This window comes from Pseudonaja textilis, chromosome 1 (assembly GCF_049901715.1).
Source record: "Pseudonaja textilis isolate UNSWEBS1 chromosome 1, rPseTex1.2, whole genome shotgun sequence".
Lineage (NCBI taxonomy): Eukaryota > Metazoa > Chordata > Lepidosauria > Squamata > Elapidae > Pseudonaja > Pseudonaja textilis.
Window position 1 is genome coordinate 37,112,259 of NC_141990.1, and position 27,492 is coordinate 37,139,750.

At 35.9% G+C, this 27,492-nt stretch overlaps 1 protein-coding gene across 2 annotated transcripts in view; it reads right to left on the reverse strand.

The window, feature by feature from the left end:
- Positions 1–1,937: 1,937 nt before the first annotated feature.
- ACSS1 (acyl-CoA synthetase short chain family member 1) overlaps positions 1,938–27,492 on the reverse strand; it is a 39,717-nt gene continuing 14,162 nt past the window's right edge. The window contains exons 2-14 of one of the 2 annotated variants that reach the window (XM_026695990.2): positions 24,727–24,823; positions 19,271–19,470; positions 18,749–18,924; positions 17,816–17,968; positions 16,666–16,813; positions 13,674–13,811; positions 13,057–13,149; positions 10,052–10,164; positions 8,669–8,795; positions 7,518–7,645; positions 6,169–6,232; positions 5,198–5,316; positions 1,938–2,425 (exon numbers count right to left, since the gene is read on the reverse strand). In XM_026695990.2, the coding sequence (XP_026551775.1) occupies positions 2,252–2,425; positions 5,198–5,316; positions 6,169–6,232; positions 7,518–7,645; positions 8,669–8,795; positions 10,052–10,164; positions 13,057–13,149; positions 13,674–13,811; positions 16,666–16,813; positions 17,816–17,968; positions 18,749–18,924; positions 19,271–19,470; positions 24,727–24,823 (1,730 nt within the window). In that variant the 3' untranslated portion in view covers positions 1,938–2,251. Of the gene's footprint in view, positions 2,426–5,197; positions 5,317–6,168; positions 6,233–7,517; positions 7,646–8,668; positions 8,796–10,051; positions 10,165–13,056; positions 13,150–13,673; positions 13,812–16,665; positions 16,814–17,815; positions 17,969–18,748; positions 18,925–19,270; positions 19,471–20,249; positions 20,342–24,726; positions 24,824–27,492 lie in introns of those variants that run through there. The other variant, XM_026695991.2, reaches the window with a different exon arrangement.

Sequence of the window (27,492 nt, forward strand, 5' to 3'; positions counted from 1 at the left end):
AACTCACCTCAGAAGCTCGCCCCCACCTTTGTTAGTGGGTAGGCCATTAATGTCTGGGCCAGAGTATTCTACATAACAAAGCCCTCTATCCATCTCACCAAATGGCCTGGGAAGATTGCATCAGCCAGCACTCAGGTGAAACCATGTGATCCAGGCAAAGCCTACAAAGTTAGCTAAGATCCTCGCCCCTGAGAGTCTGATAATCAATGGGAAACGTTTTTTACACAGGAACAGGAAACACTAAGGTGGGACCCAACGGAGGGCATAAAACTAAGGGTCTCTCAGCATCTTTCTCCTTCTTTTCCTTCACCCAACATCTTGAAACTTGTGATTGTCCTTTTCACTTTGGAGCTCCAAGGCATGTGTTCCTGTCCACCATTAAATCATCTTTCCAAACAGCCTCCATGTTTCCAGTGTGTTTTCTTCCCCACTTGGAACTGAACCCAGAAGGATATTTCTTCCAACAAGGAAATAGCTAGAACATTGTATTGAAAAGACCATTGGAGACACATAAATTAAATGAGCCTAATTGATGCAACATTATTGCACTTCTAAACACTAAAGATGAAGCCGAAGCTACTAATACTGGGTAAGGTGAAAAAATGTCAATTTCCATCATTTACAATGTAAAAAGTTGATTCTTATCGAGGATCAATCATTTGCCATAAGATCCAGTAAGAGACATATGCACACGTAATGTTATCACTGCGTTGGTGCTTTTTGAGTCAGAGTTGGATTGTTCTTGCCTGCTTCCTAGGGCTAAAAGAGTCAGTTGGGCCAACTGACTTCATGCCTAAAACGGGACTAGAGTTCAGTCTCCTAGTTTCTAGTCTAGCCTTTGGTAGTTTAATTCTTGTCTTAATGACTTCAAAATAGAAACCAGCCTGTGTTATTTTTGCAAATATTGTTTTATTGCTAATCCTCTGTTACACTCTGTGAAATGGCTGGCTATATACATTATTTAAATAAATAAAATAAGCTTATTCTTAGTTTTGAAATGAACTGGACTGCTAATCCAAATGCTTTTTGTATATGGAATAGGAACATATCCCTTTGCCCTTCCCAACAATTAGAAAGTTCACTAGTGACGATAAGTTGTGGTCTAATTATCTGGTATCCTATAATTTAACCAACAATCATGGCAAACAATTGTTCTAATTTACTGGTTTGCAAATCAGAACAAATGTATTGTTGCAATGCTCACGCACGAATATCAAAATAAACTGTCCAATCTCAGTTTTTCAGAAGCCAACCCAATAGTAACTGAGTATCTTTCTTCTACTAGATCTTCCTTTTTCTTCAATTCCATCACATAATTCAATATGAAAGTATGTAATAGAGTTGGTTTGGTGTCTGAATTTGCAGCCCTAAATCAGATGTTTTGTACTGAATTCAGAAGTTGTTTCGTCATTATTGGGTGTACATGCTCAGGCTCATTCATATCAGCAATATCTAGGTGTAGTGGTTAAGTGCTGCCCTAGAAAGTAGGAGACTGCACCCCGCCTTAGGCATGAAAAACCAGCTGGCTGACTTTGGGCCACTCACTCTCAGCCCAACTCACAAGGTTACTTTTGTTTTTGTTGAGTAATATATGAAAAAAGGATAAAAATCTAAAAATATACATGTTTAATAAAGAATAATGTATGCCTGTTCATAATTATATGTCAATGCAACATTATAACAATTCAATTTGTCCAACTCCAGTAAAACAGATAACCTCCCATGTTATTCATAAGTATAAGTATTGATACAGTTTTGAGTTAATTTGGCTTTCAGTTATGTAAATTGAAATTTGTATAGTATTAAAAAAATTGTGATTTTTAAAAGTATATATATATATATTATATAATATATAAAATATTATATAAAAATAACTTAAAAGTATGGAGAGTTTCAATTTATCTGATGAAATTAGGAAAAGTGTATAGCAAGACTGATATTAAAAGACAGTTTTATATATTGGTGGCAAAAATATTAAGGCTAAATGCAAAGTTACTCCTTAAGTTTCTATACTCTGTTTAACAAAGGAAGAACATGTCTTAAACAGCAGTTTGAAAATTATTTTTCTGTGCTTTCAAAGAAAAAGTATAAATTCAAGAGGTAAACTATTACAATACACATTCTTTTCAGGAAAAAAAATTTACATGAATAATTTTACATGAATAAGTTATAACTCTTTAATCAGGAATAAATCTAATAGTTTATTTTGTTCCTTCAGCTTCTTAACATAACTCATCTTTACAATAGTCCGTCATAGAGTAGGATGCTTAAGTTTGTATTTCTTACACGTTTCAAGTATTTCCTCTATGACACTGGGATCATCGAGTGTGGTAATATCTCCCATATCACTATTATCAGTCACTATTCTCTGTAGCAATCGTCTCATGATTTTTCCCGATCGAGTTTTGGGAAGACGTTTCACTACCTGTTTGAGAAATAAAAAGTCATTATAAGTAGCATTACTATAAATAAAGATATCTAAATAACTACTTCCTTGAGTTTTTCTTCTGTGCATTTACTTATATGAATAAATGTGTCTACGCAGAATATTGTGGAACCTTTCAAAGTTATCAAGGTAAACAGCCCCTACCCCAATGGCTCATTCCTCTGTTCAGCCATCCTAAGATCTTCACATTAGCCTTGGAAAAAAGGAATACTCATTAACAGACTTAGGTGAAGTCAGGATGGATGAGTGAATTTACAGATGACCAACTGAAGAATCTCTGTTAAAAGTAAGTAAAGAAGGCTACCAAAGCTTCAAATAGGGCCCCCTACTAAACAAGTTACACTGTTTATTTTATTTTATTTATTTGATTTGTCAATCGCTTACAAGATAATAGGTATAAGTATATACATAGTTATGAATACATGAAATGGGTACATATAAGAAAAATAAAAGAAACAATAGGACAGGGACGGTAGGCACGATGGTGCGCTTATGCACGCCCCCTACAGACCTCTTAGGAAAGGGGTGAGGTCAATAGTAGAAAGTCTAAGGTTAAAGTTTTTGGGGTTGGGGAAGAAACCACAGAGTCAGGTAGAGTATTCCAGACATTGACCACTCTGTTGCTGAAGTCGTATTTCCTGCAATCAAGTTTGGTGTGGTTAACCTTGAGTTTGTATCTATTGTGTGCTCTTGTGTTGTTATGGTTGAAGCTGAAGTATTCATTGACAGGTAAGTCATTGCAATGTATGATTTTATATACCATACTTAGATCAGACCGAAGACGGCGTAATTCAAGGTTTTCTACTTTTTGTTGTTGTTATTGTCACAAATCCATAAAACCAATCATAAAGTCCTAACACAAAATTAAGTTTATTGAAAAAAAAGTATCTTGAAAAAGTATACAAACTGTCAAATCAAGAGGCAAAGCAAATAGGGTGTTTTTGTAGCAGGGATTCTATTGAATCAGCATTACCATGGGCAGATTTCTTCCTAAATACCAGAAGTCTATAGCCTAGTTGAACACTGCTGGGGTTGAGATCAAGTTTGGCATTTTAAACACCAGTTATGGCTCTCTTGTTTTCTCATTTTTACTCTCAGACCTCAGCATTCTTAAAGACTAAGTAGAGGAAGCTGCTGGTCTCAGTCATAGTCCCCTGGGTCCAAGCTAGGAATATAGGCCATTGTTTTAGCATAGTTATTACAAAATGAAATACTAGTTACTACTAGTTACCTTTTCCCAGTCTTTCTCTTGATAATTCTCCAAGTTAGTGAGGTACAATGCCCTAAGGCAGGGGTGTCAAACTCAATGTCCACGGGCCAATTCCGGCCTATGGGGTGTTTAGAACTGGACCGCAGGGCTGACCTGGAAACAGTTGAAGGACCAGCCCGCGGTGCCTTTGCAGCCCTCCCGAGCTCTGTTTTTGCTGGCAGAGGGTTGCAGGTGGCCGTCACAGCCGAAAACAGAGCTCGAGAACACGTTTTCGCTGGCAGAGTGCTCAGGCCACCACAGGCATCCCCGACACAAGTGACATTGAGCTGGCCACGCCCACCCTGGCCAAGTCTGATGCAGCTGTCAATTAAATCAAGCTTGAAACCCCTGCCCTAAGATGAAATGTTGGCAATGTGCAAGCATCTACAATACATCCTTCACAACAGAAATGATTCAGAGACAGGAAGAGATGAGAAGCTTCATGTAATTTAAGCAAAGAAAAGAAAAAACCCCACAAGAATTCTAGAAGTCAAACTGTTTACCACCATTTTCACAGTCCCCATCCTCAACCTAGATCCCTCATAGTAAGGCATCTGTGCAATAGAAACCATAATTTCTTCATAGTATCCTTATATGTGGTGCACTTTTTAAAATTGTTTTATAGCTTAAGACACTGTCATGGTTCAAATACACTGGGAAAACATAGTTTTCCATTTCAAAAATGTTCAAAGGAAGGACATTTAAATGCTTTTCTCTGCAGTTTGGAATAAAGATCACATATTAACTAAAATCTGCATTGGAGTAGAGATTCTGCAGTCACTCTCTCAGCACAGCCCTCTCCCAAGCTATAAAATCAACTACAACTACAGAATTCTATGCTATCCCTCAAGTCATCTCCCTCTCTCTTGTGTATAGTTGCTATTACTTTAATAATATACATAAAGGCACTTCATCAGTATTTCCATGCCTCATATTTAAATATACCCAGAAGAGAGAGGAGGCTATCTATTACCCCTACTCAACATTGATAATAGCAGATTTTCATTACAAGAAAACCCTGGCTTTCTAAAATTTAGAAAAAAAAATTCTATCTGAACTGGCAATGTTTATATAAACCAATCATTGTTTTAATATTAAATATTTTTATTACATTTATTTGCCAGCCATCTCCCTATCCAAAGTGATTTTGGTGGCTTACAATGGCATGAAAGCATAACTATAAGCACATTAAAACAATAAAATTAACTATTAAATAAACTATTAAATACCATGGAAGGTATGGGGGTGGGCTTTTGTTTCACTCAACCAACCCACCTCCAGGATAGCAGACCTCTACTGGGGCCCCAAGCAACTGGCCGAGTCAGGTTTTAAGACCCTTCTGGAAAACCAGAAGGGAGGAGGCAAATCTCACTTCCACAGCAGAAAAGGTTCTTCTCCTGGACCCCGCTAGCTGAAATTCCTTGGCCATATCCCATAAACAATGAGAGATTATTTTCTAATATATGTCCTTATAAAAACATATACAATAATTAAATACTTACCATAATATGTTCAGGAACAGCGTATTTTGCTATCTTGGTGGCAACTATTGTCTTCACCTCTTTGATAATCGTATCTTTATCTGCCATGTCATCTTTTAAAACTATGAATGCTAATGCAACTGGAAAAAAGGAATACATTTATTATTTAATATTTTTACTCCATTTTTATTTCTTTATAAAATAATTTATAAGGCCATTGGCTTTCATGCCTAAGGCAGGACTAGAATTCAGTCTCGTGGTTTCTAAGTCAACATGTTAACCATGACACCAAATTGGCTCTTCATTAGCTTTCTAAACTCACATTTACTATATATTGATACTGGTTAATGTCTTTTAATGTATATACTGTAGCTAGAGATAACTTTATCATTATACTGTACTAGAAGATAAATATTTTTCATCTTGCACCAAGAATAGCCCTATAGATAGATATGATCTGAGAGCTTTTAGGTCCAACAACCTTTTCACAGTGTTTGAAAAGTAACGCTACTATGGGTTCAATGTTACTTCTTATTCAAAGGGAGTTGGAAGTCAGTGTCTTTTCTGTCTTTTCCCCTTCTTCTGTATTTTTTTCTCTTCCCTTTTCCCTCCCCTATTTTTTCCTATTTGCTTTTCTGTTTTTGTATTTTATATTATAAAAAGGATTGACATGGGGAAAAAATAAAGAAAAAAATAAAAAGAAAGTAATGCTACTATAGTACTACAATTATTTTGATCAGAGTAGCTGTTTCAAAATTTTAAACTTAAATTACATTCCTTTGCAATAGTTTCCATGTGTGTAAATACATTATAATACTGCTGTGTATATGCTTTGAAAAAAACCTATTATTCAAGTATCAGTTTCTGCCAAACATCCCTGTTCATCTTCTCCACTTCAATTGTATCAGTAAAAGTCCTGACATCAACAAAGCAATTATTAAATATACAGTTAAACATTTTCCTATTTATTTTAAAACATTTTAGTCACTTACCTTCCCCTTTGATATCATGGGGATAGCTAATCACAGCTGTTTCTGGAATTTCAGGATGTTCATCCTTTTGAAAAAGATGATTTGGAAAGCAATAGTAAACTGATAAATACAGTAATGGTTATGCAAAAAATATTTAACATGCAAATATTAATGAAACCTGAAAACTTTCTTCTAGGTATTATGGATAAACTGAGAGAAAAACAATTTGGGACATTTTTTTGTATGTAGTGACTGCTGCAAAGATCGTCAGATAAATATATGCTAAATCCTGAGATTTGAAGAATGGCTCCTGAAATTGACCGCACTGGCAAAGATGGCAAAATTAACTCTGGTAATTAGAGACGATGGTTTGGACAAGTTTATAAAAGATTGGAGACCATTTGTGGAGTTTCTGTGTGTTAAATACAACAAGGGACTGTTAATACAGGGTTTTGGACATTAGTGTAACTTTTGGGTTACTAGTTAATAGCTTTTTTTTACAGTGAACAGAGACTGGGTCAATTTGATTGTTGTCTGTACATTTGGGATATTTGTAAAGAGACTTGATTTAAAATAGTAATTTAGTTAGTATAAATGGGAAAATTTATAACCATTGTATATCCCTCGAGCAAGAGGGGAAATCTATTAGACTTGTTTCAGTTATATTAATCGACATTCAGTTAGGATGGATGGCATATGTTTAGTGTATAACACTTACTATATGTATATTCTTTTTTACCCAGTGTTGTTACTATTTTTCCTGTCTTGTTTGTAATTTTTGTTATTCTTCTTCTTTTGTATTTGTATTTTATCCTATCTTTTGAAATCAATGAAAATTAAAAAAATAGTAAACAAACTAAGCATTGTTCCTGGCATAACATCAAAGTTTTTGAAAAGTGTCTGAACTGAGCCAAATTCATATACATGCATGGAATACAAGCTCACAAATAAGGTGATAAATCTGTGATCATAGACCTATGATGTCACTATAAGTGAAATTCATATATCAGAAACTCCTGTAGAAACATGTCCTGCCATTCAGTCTGCCATAGTTTTGGTAGATACAGGCCTCCCATACAGTTTGTTTTGAAAACTAGGCTTTCATCTTCTTAATCTAAAGAAACCTGACTAAGTTGACGAACCGTTTCCACTACCTATACTGTATTTGAGTTAATATCAGATGAAAGAACCCATCTGTGGTGACTTATCCAGAATGGTTTAAATATGCAAAAGGTCAGTAAATGCTACAATCAAAGCTAAATTAACTATGGGAGCCAGCCATTCAAATCATTGTTCTAAATATCTATGTTTCAATTAGTTTACAAGAATAAATTATTGGAGCCTACACTTTTATTTGACCCAATAATTACCATCGCATCTTCAATTTCTGCAGTTCCAAGTCTGTGTCCACTGATGTTTAGGACATCATCCATTCTCCCTGTTAGCTGATAATAACCTTCCTTAGTTCTATAAGCAGCATCTCCTGTGAAATAATATCCTGTGGCAATAACAGGTTTAGCATCAGTAAATGTGGATGTTCACTTTTTGTGAAGAAAAAAATACACTCAATATAGTTCGTTATCTCTGTGGGAAAGTAATGTATGTATGTTGCATATCACCACTCGTTGATATGCAATTATAACAGGAGAACATACCAAACTGCATTTATAATACACCTCTATTAATTTGTCAGAGTGTGAAACAAACATTTAATAAGATATGCATTATATGAAAATGTATGTAATGAATCAGGGAATTGTGCAAGTAGAATTCAGGTGCTTTGCATACATTGATTCTGCTGAGTCTTTGAGTCTTTGCTCAGTGTTATCACTTTAAGATTCTTGAAAATAAAAGACAGTATTGTATGCCAGATTTTATTCTGCAGAATGCTGGCTTTCTGTTTTTCTTAAATTGAAGTATTTTTTAAATATAAAATATAATTGAGGCAGAAATCTGTGGGCAATGATGGATCAGTCCATTGGGAACAATGTTGAGAACCCAGGATGTCTGTCAACTTCCATGGAGACTCATTGCCATTAGTCTTAGCTTAACAACAGTAACTGAGATTGGAATTTCTACCACTAAGCAGTGCAGTGCAAAAACATATCATGTGACTGCACCGCTTAGCAATAGAAGTTCCTGCAGTCTCCAGTACTGTTAAGCGAAACTTCATGGTTCATTAAGCAAAGACCTCATGTGACTTAATAACACACCTGTGTTCTTAATCTACTGCAACTATTTTAGAATTCAATTCATTTTATACTTTAGCATTCAGGCCCATATGAATGATGAAGTAAGAAAATTAGCAACAATGTTTCTGAATGTTCATGTCAATCAACATCTGTTATGAATGTAGAAGTGTGCATGAATACTTCTCTGGTGTACAGACTGCTGCTGCACTATTTTTAAATGATGCAAAGAAAATATAACATAACAATATAGCTATTGTCACTGGAACTGCACTTCATGTAAAGTGTTAACTTCAGTGCATTACTTCAACCAACATTGTCATCATTCTCACCCGGGTAAGCTTTGAAATAAGCTTCTACAAAACGCTGATGGTCTTCATAGATAGTCCGTGCTATACCAGGCCAGGGTTGTGCAATGCAGAGAGCACCCGAGGTATCATTGCCTTCTAAAACTTTTCCCTAGGAAATCAAGTAAAAAAAAAAAAGTTCTCTCAATCCATCAGTAAAAGAGAATTTTCCTAGAAGTTGAATTTAATTTCATATTTATTCTTTCCATTAACACTTTGATCAAACACTTGATAAAGACAATGAACTCAAAATGCCTGCAAGCACAGGTAGTCCTTGTTGAGTGACTGTATTGTTTTAGCAATTATTTGCAGTCGCACCAGTGATAATAAAGTAACATGACCAATCCTTGCATTTATGATCTTTGCAGATCTGTAAAGCAAAGGAAAGGTGAAATAAGATAGAAGTAAGAAAGTTGAAGTAAGCACAGTCAAGGTTTCAATTAGAAACCATTTCACTTAACAACCGAGTTGCCAGTCCTGATTGTGGTCGCTAAACAAGGACTCTTCGTATGAATAAAAAATATTTTTGTGGTGGATAGAAGGGAAAGGATGGGCATTTAGCACTGACAAGCACAAAGCTTCCTTTCTGATGAGCCTCTTTCCTTACCACGCGCCTCTTAAAAACTTATTTTATATCATGCCATGTCATGGTGATTTCCACTAGCATCCCAGCTGTTCTGATATAAGGCTGGCTCATGCTTGTGATTAATTAAAATGTTAACTATATAAATCAATAAAAAGCAAGTCTAACAATTAAGTAGGAGCTAATAATGCTATGTTATCCATTATCCCTAACAGTTACATTACTCACAGGTTAACATTTACATTTTTAAATTTTAGGGAACATTTTGAGACAAATATACATTCTGATTGCACAGAAGTCAGTGATTTTTCTACCATGGCTTGATTTTAGAAAACCAGTTTAGTTTTAGTAGACAGCAGGACACATATTCCATAATGGTTCTCTTGAAATGTGTACCTATTTATTTCTTGATGTTTTTATCCATATGGCAAAAATTCCAGCTTTTTCCTTTTCTGACTTTTTCCTGCCTCAGACTTTATTCAGAATAATGCAGGTCCTTCAAGCTAATCTCTAAAAGTTACCCATTGATTCTTATAAGACCCTCCTTACCAAAAGAAGGTATGATTAGATGGTCTAACTCTTCATAATTTTTTCAAAGCTGTTCTGGGCTTTAGCCTATACAACTATCAACAGTCTAATAATGACATTTTTGAATGTTATTAATTTTTTTAAAATATCCTTTAGAATGTTTAGCACTTAAGGAACAATTAAGATCATTCTCCTCTCCCCTTAATTTCAATTAAATGTATTTTCAAAATCCAGAATTTTCCAGTATTTTAGCTTACATTCTCATCCATTAGCACTGGGGTGATTCCATAGAAAGGCCGCATTGCTATAGCTGGAATGATCTCAGCTCCTTCTTCTGAAGGCCGAGGAGCAATGCAAATGCCACCCGTTTCTGGAATGATAAATGAAGAAGAAACATCACTAAAAAAGGAAAGCAGTCTCTGTTTTCTGGAATTAAATGAACGTAAGCAACATTTTTTGACTGAGGGAGCTTCATTTTCCATTTAAAAAAAAAATACCCAGAACTCCTTATTTTACCCTCACAAAGCCCTAAGCTGATTATGTTCAACACAATTAGATGCACTCAGCAAGTAATTTCAGCAGCAAATGAAAGAAATGCAGGGAAATCATGGAATATATTTCCTGTGTTGTTTTGATCTTCAAACTGTTTGCTTAAAAGCAGTTTATGAGACTATCCACTTATGAGATATAAGTAGTTCGAATTTATAGTTACATCCTAGATTAATATAGGTAATAAAGAATAAGTAGGAAATAAATGCAAACACAAAATTAGGATTAAGACTAAAAGTATAAAGCATTAAGACTTTAATTTTGTATAATAAAGCAACCCCACAGGCACACAAATCCAACGTTCTATGCCTGTGGTTCTAACAGACCACAATTCAGAGGTCTATCATGAAGCTTTTCACACAGAAGGTCACCAGTCTTGATTTCTAAAATGTGATCAAGCTTTATAGGGATACTGGATTTGAGAATGCTATTGCACTAAGCCTGATCACACTTTTAAAATATATTTATACACAAGAACCTGCATAGTGAATTTCCTCCACCTCTCCCATAATCTCTCTTTCTCTTATCCACTCAAATGTTTTCAAATATATTTGCAAAGCCTGATCTCCTAATCTTTATGCATATCTGAGTTGATTATTTGTGGCATATCACTGCTTCCAAGAACTATGTTTAAGAAAGATAAGCTGCAATAATTATGCTATTTTAAAACCAAATATAAGATCTATATAAGATCAACTGGCCTAACACTAGGGAATAAATCAATATACTTTGCAAATTCTCTGAAGAATTATTGTTATTGTTATTCATATCCCCAGAAAATAATAACTCTCACAAGTAGTTGCCTTTGTTTTTGTATCAAGTGATCAGCTTTTGAGAAAACATTATATTAACTGATTTAGCTAGGATAACCAACATTATGATGTTATATGGGGAACTTGAATTGAAGTCTTCCCAGAAAATAACATCATTATTTCTGGAAAAGCAGCCTTGTAATATTACAAGAAGTCCAAGTTGAACATCCACTTGTTCAGCAACCATTTGAAGTTACAATGACAGCGAACAAGAGGGATATCACTCATAGTTGCAGCTGATGCAGTACCATCCTTGTGGTCATGTGATCAGAATTCAAGTGCTCAGCAACCACATCACAATTACAGCTTTGCAGCAACTTACAATCACATGATTACAACTTGCAACCTTTACTGCCAGCTTCCAACAAGCAAAGTCAAAGAGGAAGCTGGCAGGAGATCACAAATTGTGATTACATAAGAAGCTGTGACCATATGAGCTTCACTTAATAATCCAAACTTGGATTGTTGCAACTGCCATTTTAAGTTAGTGCGGTTATGTGATATCACATTTTATAATCATTTTATATCTTATTCATAATGGGCTAAACAACTGTACATATACAGGGAAGGGTTAATTGTAGCAGCTAATACCATATTAATATGTGCAAGTTAGGTGATCCCTTGGGGAATTTGAGGTTTTGGAAAATTCTATTAACTTTACTCTGTTAACCCTGTTACTATTCCTTTATTTTCTTTTATAGTATGTGACACACAGACTGTTTTTCTCCTATTGTTTGAACTGTAAGTAAATGTTTACTTATATGAAGATGGTGTAATTTTTGAAGAAATTTTGTTGGCTCAAGGAGGGGAAAAGAGAAGGAAAGAAATGAAAATAAGTAGAGCTGAAACCAGTTAAAAGTAATAACCACAAAACTGTCCAATAATTTTGATTCTTTGGCATACCTTTTGCTGCATAGAATAATTTATACCATACAAACACACTAATCAAAAGCAGAAAAGAGACAGACTGTGTGGCTCAATAAGGAATGGAGGGGAAAAGTCAAGAATGACATAAAGCAAAAAAGGGGAAGTTGGGAGAAAGAAAAGGAAATTTTTTCTGAATAGTAAGGCTTAAAGAAATACAGTAGTAGCTCTTGAGGTGAAATTTTAAGGAGAAAAAGCAAATTATATATAAATATACTCAGAAAGGATGCTCAAATACAGAAATCATCAGAAAAAAAATGAACATAGGATTTTTCAGAAACTAAATCTTATTACAGATAGTACAGTTACAGGAAACAAGATCCGATAGGGCAATGTTTCCTGGCCTATTTTTATGTTAAAGCTAAATTTAGCATCATATTTTAATTATTTTGAGTTACACATTGCATTTCTTTTTGCAGTGTTATAAACTTACCTAGAACCCAAGGCTGAGAAATTCCTATTTGTAAAGTTTTTGTGTTTTTAAAAAAACATATTTTATATAATTCCTTTAATGAAGATCTCAAACCAAAATGAAATAAATGCACAGTAAATATACATTTGCATGAGTATAACTGAATGCAATTCAGAACTTGTTAAGAAGATACACATGTAATTATTTTATTTTAGAAAAAATGCCACAAATTATCAATGTGCAAAATCTTTAGCAACCTTAATGTCTGAAAACAGGTTATACTGTTACTTTTCTTTATTTATCAAACAAAAATTACAAATTCAAACAAAATTAAAAAACTAACATGCAGGGACGATAGATACATTAGTGTGCTTTCAAACACACACCCTTAGGAACCTCTTAAATATGGGATAAAGTCCACAGAAGTTAAGTTAGAATTAAAACTGTAAAAGTTAGTAACTGAAACAGCTGAATCAGGTAAGACATTGCAGATTTTGACAACTGTTACAAAAATATTTTTTATAATCAATTTTAAAGTGATTTTCTATTTGCTACATAGATTTACCTGTTTGCCACCATGTATCCACAAGGGTACACTTTTTCTCTCCTACCACACTGTAGTACCAGTGCCAAGCTTCATGATTTATTGGTTCCCCCACTGCAATTCAAAACAGCAAAATAAATAATTATGATATGTAATTCATATGTAAAATATGTAAAATATTAAAGATATTTTATGACTGGTGATAAAGCAACTTAACTTGAAGACTGATTAAAAAAATGGGCATGACCTATCTTGTAAGAAAAAAACTGAGAGAACAGAGTTGGAAGGGACCTTGGAGGTAGTCTAGTCCAATCCCCCTGCTCCAGCAGGAGAGTCTATTCCAAATATTAGCCTCTACGTAGGATCGAACTCATAGCTTACTGATTGTGAGACGAGAGCTCCATCTCTAGGCCACCACACTGAATATGAAGGCTGACTAGCTGACACTATTCAACTCTATTAATTCTTTTCATTAAAAATATAACATAAAGAAATAACACAGTGACCTCAATGGTCTTTCCAAGAATTACTGAAAAGAAAAATAAATTTCCTGCAAAAAAGCTCAGTTCTCCTTCCACAGAAAACTAGCAAACTCTTTGATTTTAAATAGACATAAAATTTAGCTTGTCCATTCTCACCTGATCCAAGAGTAGTAAGAGAAGATCTATCATATTTCTTCACATATTCCTCACCATACTTCAGCAACAAACGTAATGCAGTTGGAGCACAGTAAAATTGGTTAATTTTTAATCTCTCCACCGTTTCCCAATAGCGACCTTAAAATGACCATATATTTTAAGAAGTAAGTTCCCAAAGTCTTATAAGCTCAGAATATTTCATATTAAATGAGAATGAATATCTTGGACACATACACATTTTGAAATACATAGCTGCTCCTTATTTTAAACCTTCAGAGTCAAATAGTGAAGAAAAATAAAACTATCACAATTAAATACAGTTGAAAAAATACTGTGTATGTATGTGTGTTTCACATTATTTTTTGAAGTATCAGGAGGTGGCAGCATGTGGCTGATTTTTTTTCGGGGCTCAGAAACTAAAGAAGCTTAAACTTAAAATACTTGGGTGGCAGATCCTGAGGGAGGGAGGTTGAAGAGACATCCTGGGAGAAAACAGTGGCAAGAAATGCGAAAGCTTAATTTTTATTCATCAAAATCGCTTTAAAAAGCTATTGAATAAAAAACTCATTCAAACTAAGCTCAGATCTCAAAGTCAGAGTGAATTTTAATTTGTGAATTCCCCCAAAAAATCTAATTAAAATTCAAATTGAACTTTGGCTGTAAGTATTTTTATAATTTGTTTATCTTAGTGGTTTAACATGTGTATTTTTTGAGTTGCTGAAGCAAATCAATGTATCTTAAACATTCTGTATAATTCTGACTTTGGGCCTGAATAATTCATCTACTAATTTATACAAGGATGACACAGCTCTTTAATCAGACCCATATAAGAACTTTTGGCACTTTATTTATATTTTTAAAAAGTGTAGCAATAAGGTGTTTAGTTGGTTGTATACAATCCAACTCTTAAGACTAAAATGTATTCTTTGGGCCTTGCATGTTATCTTTCCATTACAGCTTCAATTGAAAACATTTTGTGCTGTTTTCTACTTGCTGCATTATCCATAACAATTTGCTGTATCCTGGCCCTATCTCTGACCATCCATACTTTCCATCTTTAGTCATGAAAAATAACTGGTCCACTGCTGCATAGTGAAAAGAAAGCTTTGGGAAGCCAAAAATGGTACTGCCATCTAATGCAGTTGAAAACATCAGAGAAGGCAAAAACAAAAGAAAACAAAACACAAAAAGTAGTCAGCGTAGTAGCAAAACCCTCTTCACCTTACTAAATAAAGATGGCCAAAAGCAGCCCATCTTCACGACAACAAAAATCCCTTTGTGCTGAGAAAAAGGGGGGGGGAGAAAACCCACAAGGGACTTTTTTGTGCACTGCAGATCTGGAGCTGTTTATCCTGTGTGTGTGTGTGTGTGTGTGTGTGTGTGTGTGTGTGTGTGTGTGTGTGTTTGTGCAGCGGAAAGTGATTTATTTTGGCATCACAGCTCTGAGGCTGCTTTTGTTTTTTTTGTTTTTTTCTTCTGCAGCAGAAGCACAGCGTACCCAGCAGCCAGGCCAGGCAGCAGCAACAGCAACAGCAACAGCAACAAGATGGCAAAGGTTAGCAGCTAGGACAGCAGAAAGCAGGGAGCCGAAAGAGCATAGATTTGGGGGAGGGGAGGGGAGACAGGTAGGTGCAGCAGTTGAAGCATCCCTGCTTCACCTCTGCCAGGTAACCACGGGGACATTGCAACAGCCATAACTTTAGGCATCTGTTGGAAATCTTTTTTTAGCACTGCTGAACACTTAGAACAGTCATTGAAAGAATGGTTGTAAGTCAAGGACGACCTGTATTATTTGACACAGCAAAGTCTTCTATTAGCACATTAGGGAGGGATGCAATTTTTTGTAATTCCCCAGCCAGCCAGCAGTCTCTTTCCCTTGACCTGCCTAAGAGGTTTTAAGGAACTCTAATGTAGAGGGTAGAGGGAATGGCTTTGAAATGAGGAACAGCTACTACCGAACCAACAGTCAGATAAAATAACCTAAACCTGGTCAAGAAAGTAATCAATACATACATATGCAGTTTTGTTCCCAATAATCTAAGGTTGCAGGCAGGATTTTTTTTTTTACACTTTTAAATCCCACCTTTATTATTTGTATAAATAATTCAAGATACCTAATACACCTTCCTATTATTTTCTCCACAACAACTTTGTGAGTTGGCTGAGAAAGAGTGACTGTCCCAAAATCACCCAACTGGCTTTCATGCCTAAAGTGAGACTAGAATTCATAGTGTCCTGAATTTTAGTCTGATGTGTTAATCACTAGACCAGTGGTTCCCAAAGTGGGCGGTACCGCCCCCTGGGGGGGTGGGATGCCTTAGGGGGGTGCTAAGAGGCAAGGGGGCTGGCAGGGGGGCGCTAAGAGGTGGCAGGGGAGCGTTTGAGGTGCTGGCCCTGCAGGTCCACCCATTGACTAGCATTGCTCCAGAGCTGGCGCCTCCAATGCGGAAGCGGTGGCATGTTATGTGCCACCACAGCTGCGTTTGATGCGCCGCCCCCCTGCTGCCTCTTAGCACCCCTCTGCTGTCCCCCTTGGAGATGCTAAGAGGCGGCAGGGGGGTATTCGAGGCACCGTTCCTGCAGGTTCACCCATTGACTGTAGCACCGCTCTGGAGCCGGCGCCTCCAAGGCGGAAGCGGTGGCATATTATATGCCGCCATGGTTTGCCAGTCACCTGGCCATGCCCATCCAACATGACCAGCAAGCCATGCCCACCCAGTCATGTGACCAGCAAACCACACCCTCAAATTAGGCCACACCGACAGAAATTTGAATCCCACCCCTGGGTGGGGGGCACCGAGGATGAGTTTGTAGCACCAAGGGGGCAGTGGACTGAAAAAGTTTGGGAACCACTGCACTAGACCAAACTGGCCCTATATAGAGAAGCAAGTGGTTAACCTTTAGCATCACAATAAAGAAATGATTGTATCATAACTAATTGCTCTTCCCTATGTCTACTGCTGTTTTTATATATTATATTTAAATTTTCTACCTGGATCTGGATAAACAGGAGTACTTTCGAACAAAACTGTGGTGCTTCCGTTGCAAAGTGGTCCATAGACAACATAGCTGTGTCCTGTGATCCAACCAATATCTGCTACACAACCAAAAATGTCATCTTGTTTGAAGTCAAAAACATGCTATAAAGACAATATAGTTGGTTAGAATCAGTGTATACTAATGAAAAATTATTACAATCAATAAATACTTGTCAGTAGTTAATCCTCACGATCATCTTGTGTGAAGAAATAAGTCAAACACAAATTCATGCAAATAACTTTTTAAGGGGCTTTCAATTATGGTTTCAGAATTTAAACCTTGTATGAGAAAATTTACTCCAGCATTAATTACAGAATAAACAGAGGTTTTGCTGCCTGCCATTTCATAAGATGAGAACAATTTCAAGTAACAGTTTTCCCACAATTTATGTATCATTCTTTCTTTCTTTGAATAGTAAAGTATATATTTAAAAAAAAATCTATTATGAGACATACTGAGGGTATAATTAACCAACCTTGTTAACTGGTACATTTGCCTTGAAATAGGCCAAATAGCCCTATTTTTTAAAATATAGCATTCCAAAATTAAAACTCTGCTTGAGTAGACTGTTTTGGATCAGATCTGCATATATATAATTTTTAGGGCTCTGCAGCAATCCAAATTCAAAGGAGGAAAAGTGACTTAGACCATGTGATTAAAGAAAATATATCATTTCCAGAAATTTTAAAGAAATTGCCCATAGATCTTTGTGAACACCTTTGTATATTCTGCATCAGAGTTGTGGTGGCGCAGTGATTAGAATGCAGTACTGCAAGCTACTTCTGCTGACTGCCGCTTGCCTGCAATTTGGCAGTTCAAATCTTACTCAAAGTTGACTCAGCCTTCTATCCTTCCAAGGTCGGTAAAATGAGGTCCCAGATTGTTGGGGCCATATTCTGATTCTGTAAACTGCTTAAAGATGACTGTAAAGCACTGTGGAGTGATATACTGCATAAGTCATAATACGGTAGTTGAAAAATATTTTTTTCTCCTCACATCATGTTGAAAATGTCCAACTATACCGAAATTCATTGTCAACATGATTTTCACACTATTAACAGTACTAAAGTAAAACAATAAAACTCTAAGGATTCTACTGATACCTTATGTGTTATTGCAGCATAAAGCAGATAGCCAGCCTGGGTATGAACAATTCCTTTAGGTTTTCCTGTGCTTCCTGAAGTGTAAAGCATAAAAAGCATATCCTCACTCTCCATAATTTCAGAGGGACAAACCAATGCTTCCTTAGCCATCTCCTAAAAAAAGCATGTTTAAATTAACAAAAGTGGAGCAATAGTATATTAAATATTCTGAAATACATAACAGAGGTATGTTTTTCTTTCTTCATTTTTTTCACATTTCACAAAGAAATAACAAGTGTGCAATGCAGTTTTGGCATTTAAAGCACCAAAGGCTATTATTATTATTATTTGAAAACTCAAGTTTAAAATTCAGGTTCCATGCCTTGAATGGTATAAATTAGATGTTTAGGAATACTGAATTCAATGCTTCTCCTGGAATCATGGCTATGAATGGCTTTTATAGATATCATCCATGTCCTCTTCCATTTCTGATGGAAGTACACACAAAAAGACATATTTTCAATTTTGCTGACAATATCTAATTATAATTTCAGACAACAAATACCATTTTGCTGCAGAATGTTTTCAACTGCGTTCTCTGCTTTTTATAGTATTTTAAATTTCTGGTTATTATTTCTTCATGGAGAATTTTTGGGAAATAAGCTTGCAACTGTTGTTGGTGGAAGATTTCTATCTGCACAGGAACATTCCTGTGAATAGGAATTCAATCTATATTTACTTTCCTAAAGTTGTATTATTTATGACTAAAACAAAAATAAGATTTATTTAATAAAAGCACACAACAGAGGTAATCTGGATAATCTAATGCTAACTGTTTACTTTAGCCTTTAATTTTTCCTAAGCTAGGCTTCAATATAGCATGCATTATACAGTATCATGCAATGTAAAAACATCTGATTAGAAGGAGTATTATGAACACCATGAACAACATACTTCTTCAAGGAGAATATCATGACTGCATGTATGGATTTTGTTGTCAGTTCTCTGGGCTACAAAGACGCACTTGACACTTGGACAGTTCTTTACAGCTTCATCCACGGTGCTTTTCAGTTCTAGGATCCGTCCTCCTCTGATTCCCTGGTTACAGGTGATCACTGCTTTACATTTAGCTAGCAAGAAAATAATTTGTAGAGACAGCATTTTTAATCTATTCCTCAGTTTTACAACATAATCTAATAAATAAAAATCAATAGCACATAATATATTGTAAGGCAACAAATCCTATATAGTAATGAAATGCTCAAGATTGTTTTTCTGCTAAATGGACTCTGAGAATTTATTGTAAGCAAGGAGTCTTCATAAGCTTTTACATGCCATTCTACTTTCATAACTAGAGTCCAACAATGCTATATTGTTGATATGTTGCTTATCTAATGAAAATGTTGCATTTCCCCTGCAATAACAAATCCATTAATTATTATCTGAAAAGGTTTTTTTCCCCTAAAACTTACTCACCATCATTTATTCTCCCTGCTAAAGATTCTGCACTGAATCCAGCAAACACAACTGTATGAACAGCACCAATTCTGGCACAAGCCAACATGGCAGCCACAGCCATTGGAGATACAGACATATAGATAGCAACTCGGTCTCCCTTTTTTATGCCATTTCTCTTTAAGGTATTAGCAAGGCGACAAGTCATGTCCAAAAGTTCCCTGCAATGTAGAAATGCCATGTCATTTTGGTTTACTTTATAAATATGGTATTTCAATCTACAAAAAAAATCATAATAAATATTTATCAAGCAATTTTAAATATAAATCTAATGCACTTAAGTTTAACTTTTGTAGACTTAATTTCTGCTCTTTACCAAGATAATCATAAATTAAACAGGCACTGTCACAATAGCAACAATTTTAGAAACAATTTAAAATGCAGAGATATTACAAAAATAACTCTTAGATATAATAATCATTTAGATAACTAAATTTGAGGACTTAAAAATAGTTGAATTTTTAAAATTACTGATATCATGAGAAATACCTGGTATTCTTCAGCATTCCTAACATTAAAACTACTTTAAAGAATACTTTATAGGAAGCTTGTTTCCTTGCTAAGTCTCAAGATCTGTTGTTTGTCTATTTAAATTATTCTTGTGACAGTAATAATAGCCTAATACCAAATCAAGAATACTATCATTTTAAGAAAAATACTTTCTCTTCCTTTTCTTGTTCTCTTTGTTGTTTTTAACTATTTACAGTTCAAATGGATTACCAACAGAATGAAAGAAAAGCATATTATTTGCCAAGTACTATATAGTACCTTTATGGCAAAATTACATTATTACCTGGAAATCTCACTCCATTTTTATTGCAACTCTCAATATATCAACATTATTCAGGAGTATGTTTAAAGTCTGCAGGCTTCCACATAGTAAAAGGTCATTTTCATAAATAATTTGTGTGAGGTCAGAATTATATTTCAGAATTCTGACCTGTGTTTGTCTCACAATACTAATGTGGATATCAGAAGGCATTTCCAGGGGAAGAGATAGAGAGAAGGTGTTTAACTCTTGTAATGTCCATGGATTTTCATCTGTAATTGTGCTGTGGCCATGCCTGGTCATCCTACTGTGCTTTGAGATCAGAAGAGACTCAGCTGCAGGGGAAAGAAAAACAGCCTAGAAAGGATTCCAGGGATGGCCTGGCAAATGCAGGAGACATTATATATTTTTCCTCCTAAATACTATTTCTTTGAGCAGATTTATATTGATTAGGAAATACCAGCAATTCCTGCTTCCATGAGGATTTCCATAAATGGAATGTAGGTCTTAGTCATCTCTCCCAGACTAAGATGTGAGACAGACTGAACTATCTTGCTTTCATTAGATAATATACTTTATATTGCTTGATAGTTCCACTGATCTTCCAAGAGTGAGCTAAATAATATGAAAACAAGATAAACTACTTTGTATACAAAATTTGTAGTTTGTAAATAAATTCTTCATCTTTATTGTAAAATATTCTCATTACAAACGCCATTGTTATTCGTGATAATATGTTCATATTGCTGTTTCCAATACCAAGGGGGGAGAATTTGTTATTTTATTTATTGTACACAATTTTTATACTTATATTTATGAAGAAAGCAAGCTGCCCCTCCCTAATCCAATAATGCACAGATAAGAAAAGTGTGTTGTAGTAGTGTCCATTATGTGCACACAAATTAAAATTACATCTAAAGGTAACATTTTGCATTACTTTATTGTAAAAATACCTGTGGCTTTCAGTTCAAGGCACATGCAGTTAGGCTAAAGATGGAATGCAACCCACTCGCTTGCTGTTATCTAGAAATCCTTGAGACTGAATAGAGGAGCCAATTTGTGAGCAGCCAGAGGCCTACTAATTTAAAAAAAATATTATTTTATCTCTCCTCATGTCTACATTGCATAACATTTTCCATTTGCCCTCCAAGAGGAGAGAGGAATATTAATGCTCTAAAAATGTTAACAGCCCTCTTATGCTGATAGTTCCTAAACAGAATAGTGTTAACCTTCACACAGTATTTATTCACCTGCCAATTTTATAATATGAATGTCACACTTCACAAGAGTACATTTTACTCTGCAAATCAAATATTCTTTTCAAATAATGTATTATATTCACATGCAATGTACTTAAGTTCAGTATAACAAGAATGTTGTTAGAATGCTAATCCTTTTTAATTAAAATTGCACATAATGTACATGGGCTTAAATGCTAATCAATGGATAACTAGATCAATTAAATTTCATAGGTTCATACACACTGAACTCTAAACCAGACAACAATATTTTAGTCTATCCTGTTGTGCAAAGTCAGGCAGTAAATTGAGAACATTATTTAAGATAAAGAAAGCTGATTCTTATTTTTAAGGAAATAATTTTTCAGTAGCTGTTTGATTACAGAAATAAAATAACAGATACTGGTTTGATCAATAGTATTTGATTCTTTGTGAACCTTTGTTGATCATACCAGTTTCTAGCCTTTTCTGGAGGCTACTGTTATGGTTCACTGGCAGCCTGTGCAGATGGCAGCAGAATTGGGCAGTGGGGAAGACAGGGACCAGTCCAGGAGTCTGGAGAGGATTCGGACGAGGGTCCTGCGTCCTATGCAGAGATGGGAGTGGGGTGCTGATTCCGGAGCCTCTGGAGTCTAGCAGCAGTGAGGCCAAGGAACAAGGGGAGCCTGTTCCCAGTGTGCATGTGCACAGAACTGCTAAAAGGCAACAACAGCTGAGATAAAAGGGGCAACTTGGGAATAAGGCTTGGAGGTAATTGCCACTCCCATAAGGGATAAAGGACAGGCAAAGGTGAAGAAACCTTCGTGGGAAGCAAAGTCGTTCATTCTTTTGGATTAATCCTTGAAGCTCTGTGTGGACTTTGTACTTCAGTTGGTTTTTTATAATTCATTTGGCACTCTAGCTGTTGGCAGCAATTCAAAGGAAAGAAAATGGGTGCTAATCTCGAAGGGACGGTTTGGGACTCATTACCAGCTGGGAATGAAAATAATTTCCAGCGTTGAAATAAAACAAGAGTTGTTTCAACTAAGCCTGTGCTTAATTACGGTCTTGGGAAGCTTTGGTCAGAACAGCTATTTCAAAAAATTCACTTTAATTGTAATGGTCACTAATCCATCAACGCTGCTTTTAGGTTAAAATATATATATTGTATTAAACTTCAGAATCCAAATTGTGCCTTTCAGCAGCAACCATGTTAATTCCTGCATGGATGAATGGACAAGATCATTCATGAAGGGTGCCTTCACAAATTATATTATCCTTACATGGAAAATACTTCTATACACAAAGCCAAGACAATTGTATATCCACATCAATTTGTTACTGCAAGTCTAACCAAGTAAGGTACGGTGCTATAATATAACAAAACAATCTTCATGCTGTTGGTGAACTGTGTATACCAGCTAAACAACATAAATAACCTTTTTCGCAACCTTGTGTCTCCAGCAGAATTCGATTCATAACTCTCAGAATTACCAGCCAACATAAGAGTTGGAAATTTGAATTGCACTCCAATACATTCAAAGTAAACCAGTTTGAACAGGCTCAGATGGCTATATAGTCTTCAGTTTTGGTCAATCAATTCAGAATAATCTGGTAGCAATCAAATGAAACATCAAAATGAGGAGAGAGCTCTGTATAGAATAGATGGAATTCACTCAACATGCTAAACTATAATGTGGTTTGTTTCATTCTGGTTTACATATGTAGCAACACTTGACTTAGCATGTTGAATGAACCCATCCCACTGTAGTTTATTTTATAAGCCTAGTTAAGCAAATCATAGCTTAGTGTAATGTGTAATGTGATAACCAGAAGAATGTGATTCTCAACTAAGAATGTTATTAAAAAAGAAACACAGATCAGAACATACAAATAAACAGCAAGAAATGAAGGTTCCATGCTTTAGCTTCCAGTAAATTCATAACATTTGGCTTCTTGAAACTCAGTAAACTATAATTTGGTTAACTTATTTTAGTTCAGCTAAGTAGGTGGCATTGTGCATCACAGGTTTGGAAAAAAAAAATCTCAGAAGAAAGCTATAGCAAAATATGCACTATTGTGAAGGAAATTATGTGAACGCCTAAGGATTAAATTCAAGAAAGACTTGACATTAACTGTGGGTCAATATCTTATGTGAATACAGCAAAAATAGTAATCTTATGGTTTAGACCTATGTGTAAAGTCACAAAATTATGATATTTTAGTAACCACAGTTAAATTAAGTATACATCAGTATGCAGTACAAACATGCTCAGTACATATGTCTATATGTGTACAGTATGTATATATGTATACACACACAAACACACACACAGTGCCTGTTGACAACCTGAAGTAGTAGAAGCCGAATACAAACTTACCATTTCATCAGATGCTTGTGAAAGAGACAAAATATTAGCAATGGATGAAAAAGAAATAAAACCATCTTGCTGATGTATTTTTGCTGCATATTCTTATTTTTCTTTCTCACTTTGTAGGGGGCATGCATAAGCGCACCAACGTGCCTACCATCCCTGTCCTATTGTTTCTTTTATATATTTTTATTTTTCTTATATGTATCCATGTATTCATAACTATGTTCTTACTTATACCTATTATCTTGTAAGCAATTGACAAATAAAAAAAATAAAAATAAATAAAATAAAATTTTGACACCCAAACTTGCTTAGGTGAGATGGGAGGCCATATAAATTGAAGGTAGAATGCTATTCTTACACATACCAAACCTGCTTTGTTGTTAATGTTCAAATAACTGTGCAATATAAATATAATTCTCACCGTGAACGCCTTACAGTAAAAACAATTTAATTTCAATCAGAATCACTACTTCGTTAAAAAGATTTTGTGATTCTCACAGTGACCTGTCATAACAATTGTGATTCTCTAAAAAAGGGTTTAGTAAAATACTGCAAGATAAGCAAACTGAAACTGACTACCAAATCTATTCACTAAAATATCACAACAAGAACTGGGACTAATGCAATGAAGTCACATTATATTGCACTTTACAACCCCATTGTTTATAGGTGGTAATTTTGGTCCCAATTGCTATCATAACCTGAGGTCTTCCCATATTAATGGATGTGAGCTCATTTTCAAACCAATTCATGCCTAGTTCTCAATTCTAGTTGCTGAGGGATGTTGTCACAGGGACATCATACTTGTGGGCTTTCCAGAATTTTTAGTTTGCCACTATGAATCCAGAAAGGCCTTTGGTACATCCAGTGAGTTCTTTTATTTTTAATCGTCTAAAACTATTCTGATGAAGTAAATATTTTCTCTTGTGTGACAAGATGTCTTTTCTAAGAATAGCGTCATCACAGATTTCATACAAAAGCAAGCAATACTGTATGACTTTTCCAAATTCTGCACAGATAATTTTGAAACCAAGGAGGAGGAACATATCATACCTGTAAGTTATTTTTTCTTCAGTACCAGGCTCATCTTTTTCCCAAATCAAAGCTACCTTGTCCGGTGTACGTTGCACATGTCGATCCAAACAGTTAACTGCATAGAAACAAATTGTGAAAACAACGGAGTATGTACTTGATTAATTGAAAGTGCTTACCATCTTGAGCTATTTGCAAAAACAAAATCCTTAGAAGACAGAATAGCAAAGAACAGCTATTACTGTATAAGCAACTCAAGACAGATAGTGGCAACAGTGGATATTACTCTAGAACTATTAAGAGGCACAGGGTATAATTGTGTGTTTTGATCATCACTACAACATAGAGAAGAATGTGCATTTTAATCTATTTTGTATGAAGTGGAGTAGTTTTGCATCTGAATGTGCATTTGGACTAAGAAGCCCTTTTGATAACAACCTACACATCCATCATCATGTAGTTATACAACTACACACTTATGTTAGGTTGCTTTCAAGGACAGCTTAGAAAACCTTATGGGTCCAAAATCTAGCTAACTAGGTCTAGCAGCATAACACCTATACTTCAGTTGCAGCATTGGCTACTGAGAGATTAAAGTACTGCTGTTTTTGAGACGATGGTTGTAAAAGAAAAAAAAAGTACTACTGTTTCCTGGTATTTTCCTAAAAAATCAAAAGAAAAAGAGAGACATTCCCTCTAAAGCAGGGGTCGCCAACCTTTTGGACCTCGGGGATGACCAAATTCATAATTTTAAATCCCAGGGAAAATTGGCCATTGGACGTGGCCTAATTTGTGAGTGTGGCTTAGTAGCCATCTGCCTGGCTGGACACGGCTTATATGTAAATATTATAAATATTTAAATAAATATTGATTTTTTTTATAAAAAAAAGAGCAACTTTTACCCAAAATCAGGCAAAGCAGGCAGGCAGATTGAGTTGCTCACAGAATCACAGATTCATTCAGAAATCTTTCCATCTGCCATCGGCTAGCTCAGTCTGTCACATAAAATTTGCTAGCATGAAAACTCACAAAATTAACTCACAACACACCATGTATGTAAATATTGAATTTTTTATTTTAAAAAAAGAGCAATTTTTACAAAGCAGGAAAAGCAGGCAGGCAGATAGAGTTGCTCACAGAATCAGTCAGTGATCTATCTATCTGCCATCGGCTAGCTCAATCTGTCACATAAAATTTGCTTGCCAAGAGTCTGCAGTGAATAATAGAAACTTCAGTCCTAAGGGAGGTTCGGCTGTACTTAAAAGCAGAGTCAAAGATCTAAAGACTAGCTAGAAAGCAAGACATCCAACCATTTCCTGCTTCCTAGCTTATCTAAATCTCCCGGCACAGAAGAACAGCTGATGGTCAGAAAAATAGCAATTTAGCAGGCAAGTTTGCCAGGTAAGGAGTAAGTGAGCAGGGAGGGTTCCCGTGGGACAAGTGGGTGGCGCAGATCTGTGTTTCTGTGCAGCCTGGATTAATTGCTTTGGGGGGGTGCTCTGGGGGTGAGATTTCTCTGCGCCCACCAAAATTTTATCGCGGCCCACCAGTGGGCCGTGGCCTACCTGTTGGCGACCGCTGCTCTAAAGGGGGACTTCCTTGATGGCTTGGTTGCTTCACAATGAAGGGGTGATGTGGGATTTCAAAATGCCAGAAAACAAGAACAAAAATTGGAAAGAAGAATGCCAAAGGACTAAGGTTAGAAGAAGAAAAAAGAAGAAGCCAAAGATGCTGGGTGAGAGATAAATCTGCAGCTGAAAGTGTATAAATATATTTTGTACTCTGTGCAGGGCTATTGAAGAACTACGGTACTTGTTGCAGAACAGGGAAGGAGTTGCTTTTGAGTTGGAGAAGCAATTCCAGAAGAATGTAATTACAGCAGATTCAGACAAAGCCGGAAAAGTAGAGGTCACAGCCCAGGTGGCTAGTAAGCCTCAACGGGAAAAGTTCTCTACTAGAAAGTTTAGTAGTGACAGGCTATAAGAGAAATTCAAACCAGAAGAAAGAAGGTAGAGAAGTGGAAATGGTTAGTCTTCCTGCCTGTAAATTGCAAGTAATCAATGTCTGACTCTAAAAGACCCTGGAGGCTTAGCAGTTGTCTGGAAAGGCTGAAAGGTGATGCCAGTGCAGAGGTGGTATTCAACAGGTTCTGACCAGTTCCAGAGAACCAGTAGTGGAAAATTTGAGTAATTCAGAGAACCAGCAAATACCACCTCTGACTGGCCCCACCCCATCTATTCTCTGCCTCCCGAGTCCCAGCTGATTGGCTGGGTCTTCTTTTGTTGCCCTGCACAGGAGAATGGAGCTGGAAAGCAGGTTAGTGGGGTGGGGAGGATTTTGCAATAACCTTTCCTCAGGAATGGAGTGGGGTGGGTTGGGAATGGAGATTTTATAGTATCCTTCTCCTGCTACGCCCACCAAGCCAGCCAGCCCACCAAGCCATGCCATGCCCACCAAGCCACACCCATAGAACCGGTGGTAAAAAAAAAAAATTGAATTGTACAACCATAGCCTAAGGCTAAAGGCAGTGATACCAGGAACTATCTTACTAAAAATAGAAGTAATAGAGATCAACAGAGTATAATGGGAAAAGGAAAGAAAGTTACATCCTGCCAAACTTGGATGGTAGTAGCAATAGAAAACCAGGGAATATGGCCATAGTAGCAGCCAGTACTGCCAGCCACGTTAGTAACAGGTGCAGAGAAAATGTCAAACCAAAGCACCCAATGAACAGCTCAAGCCAAAAAGGACCAAGTACACCAAATGGTCAAGAAAAGCAAAGACAAG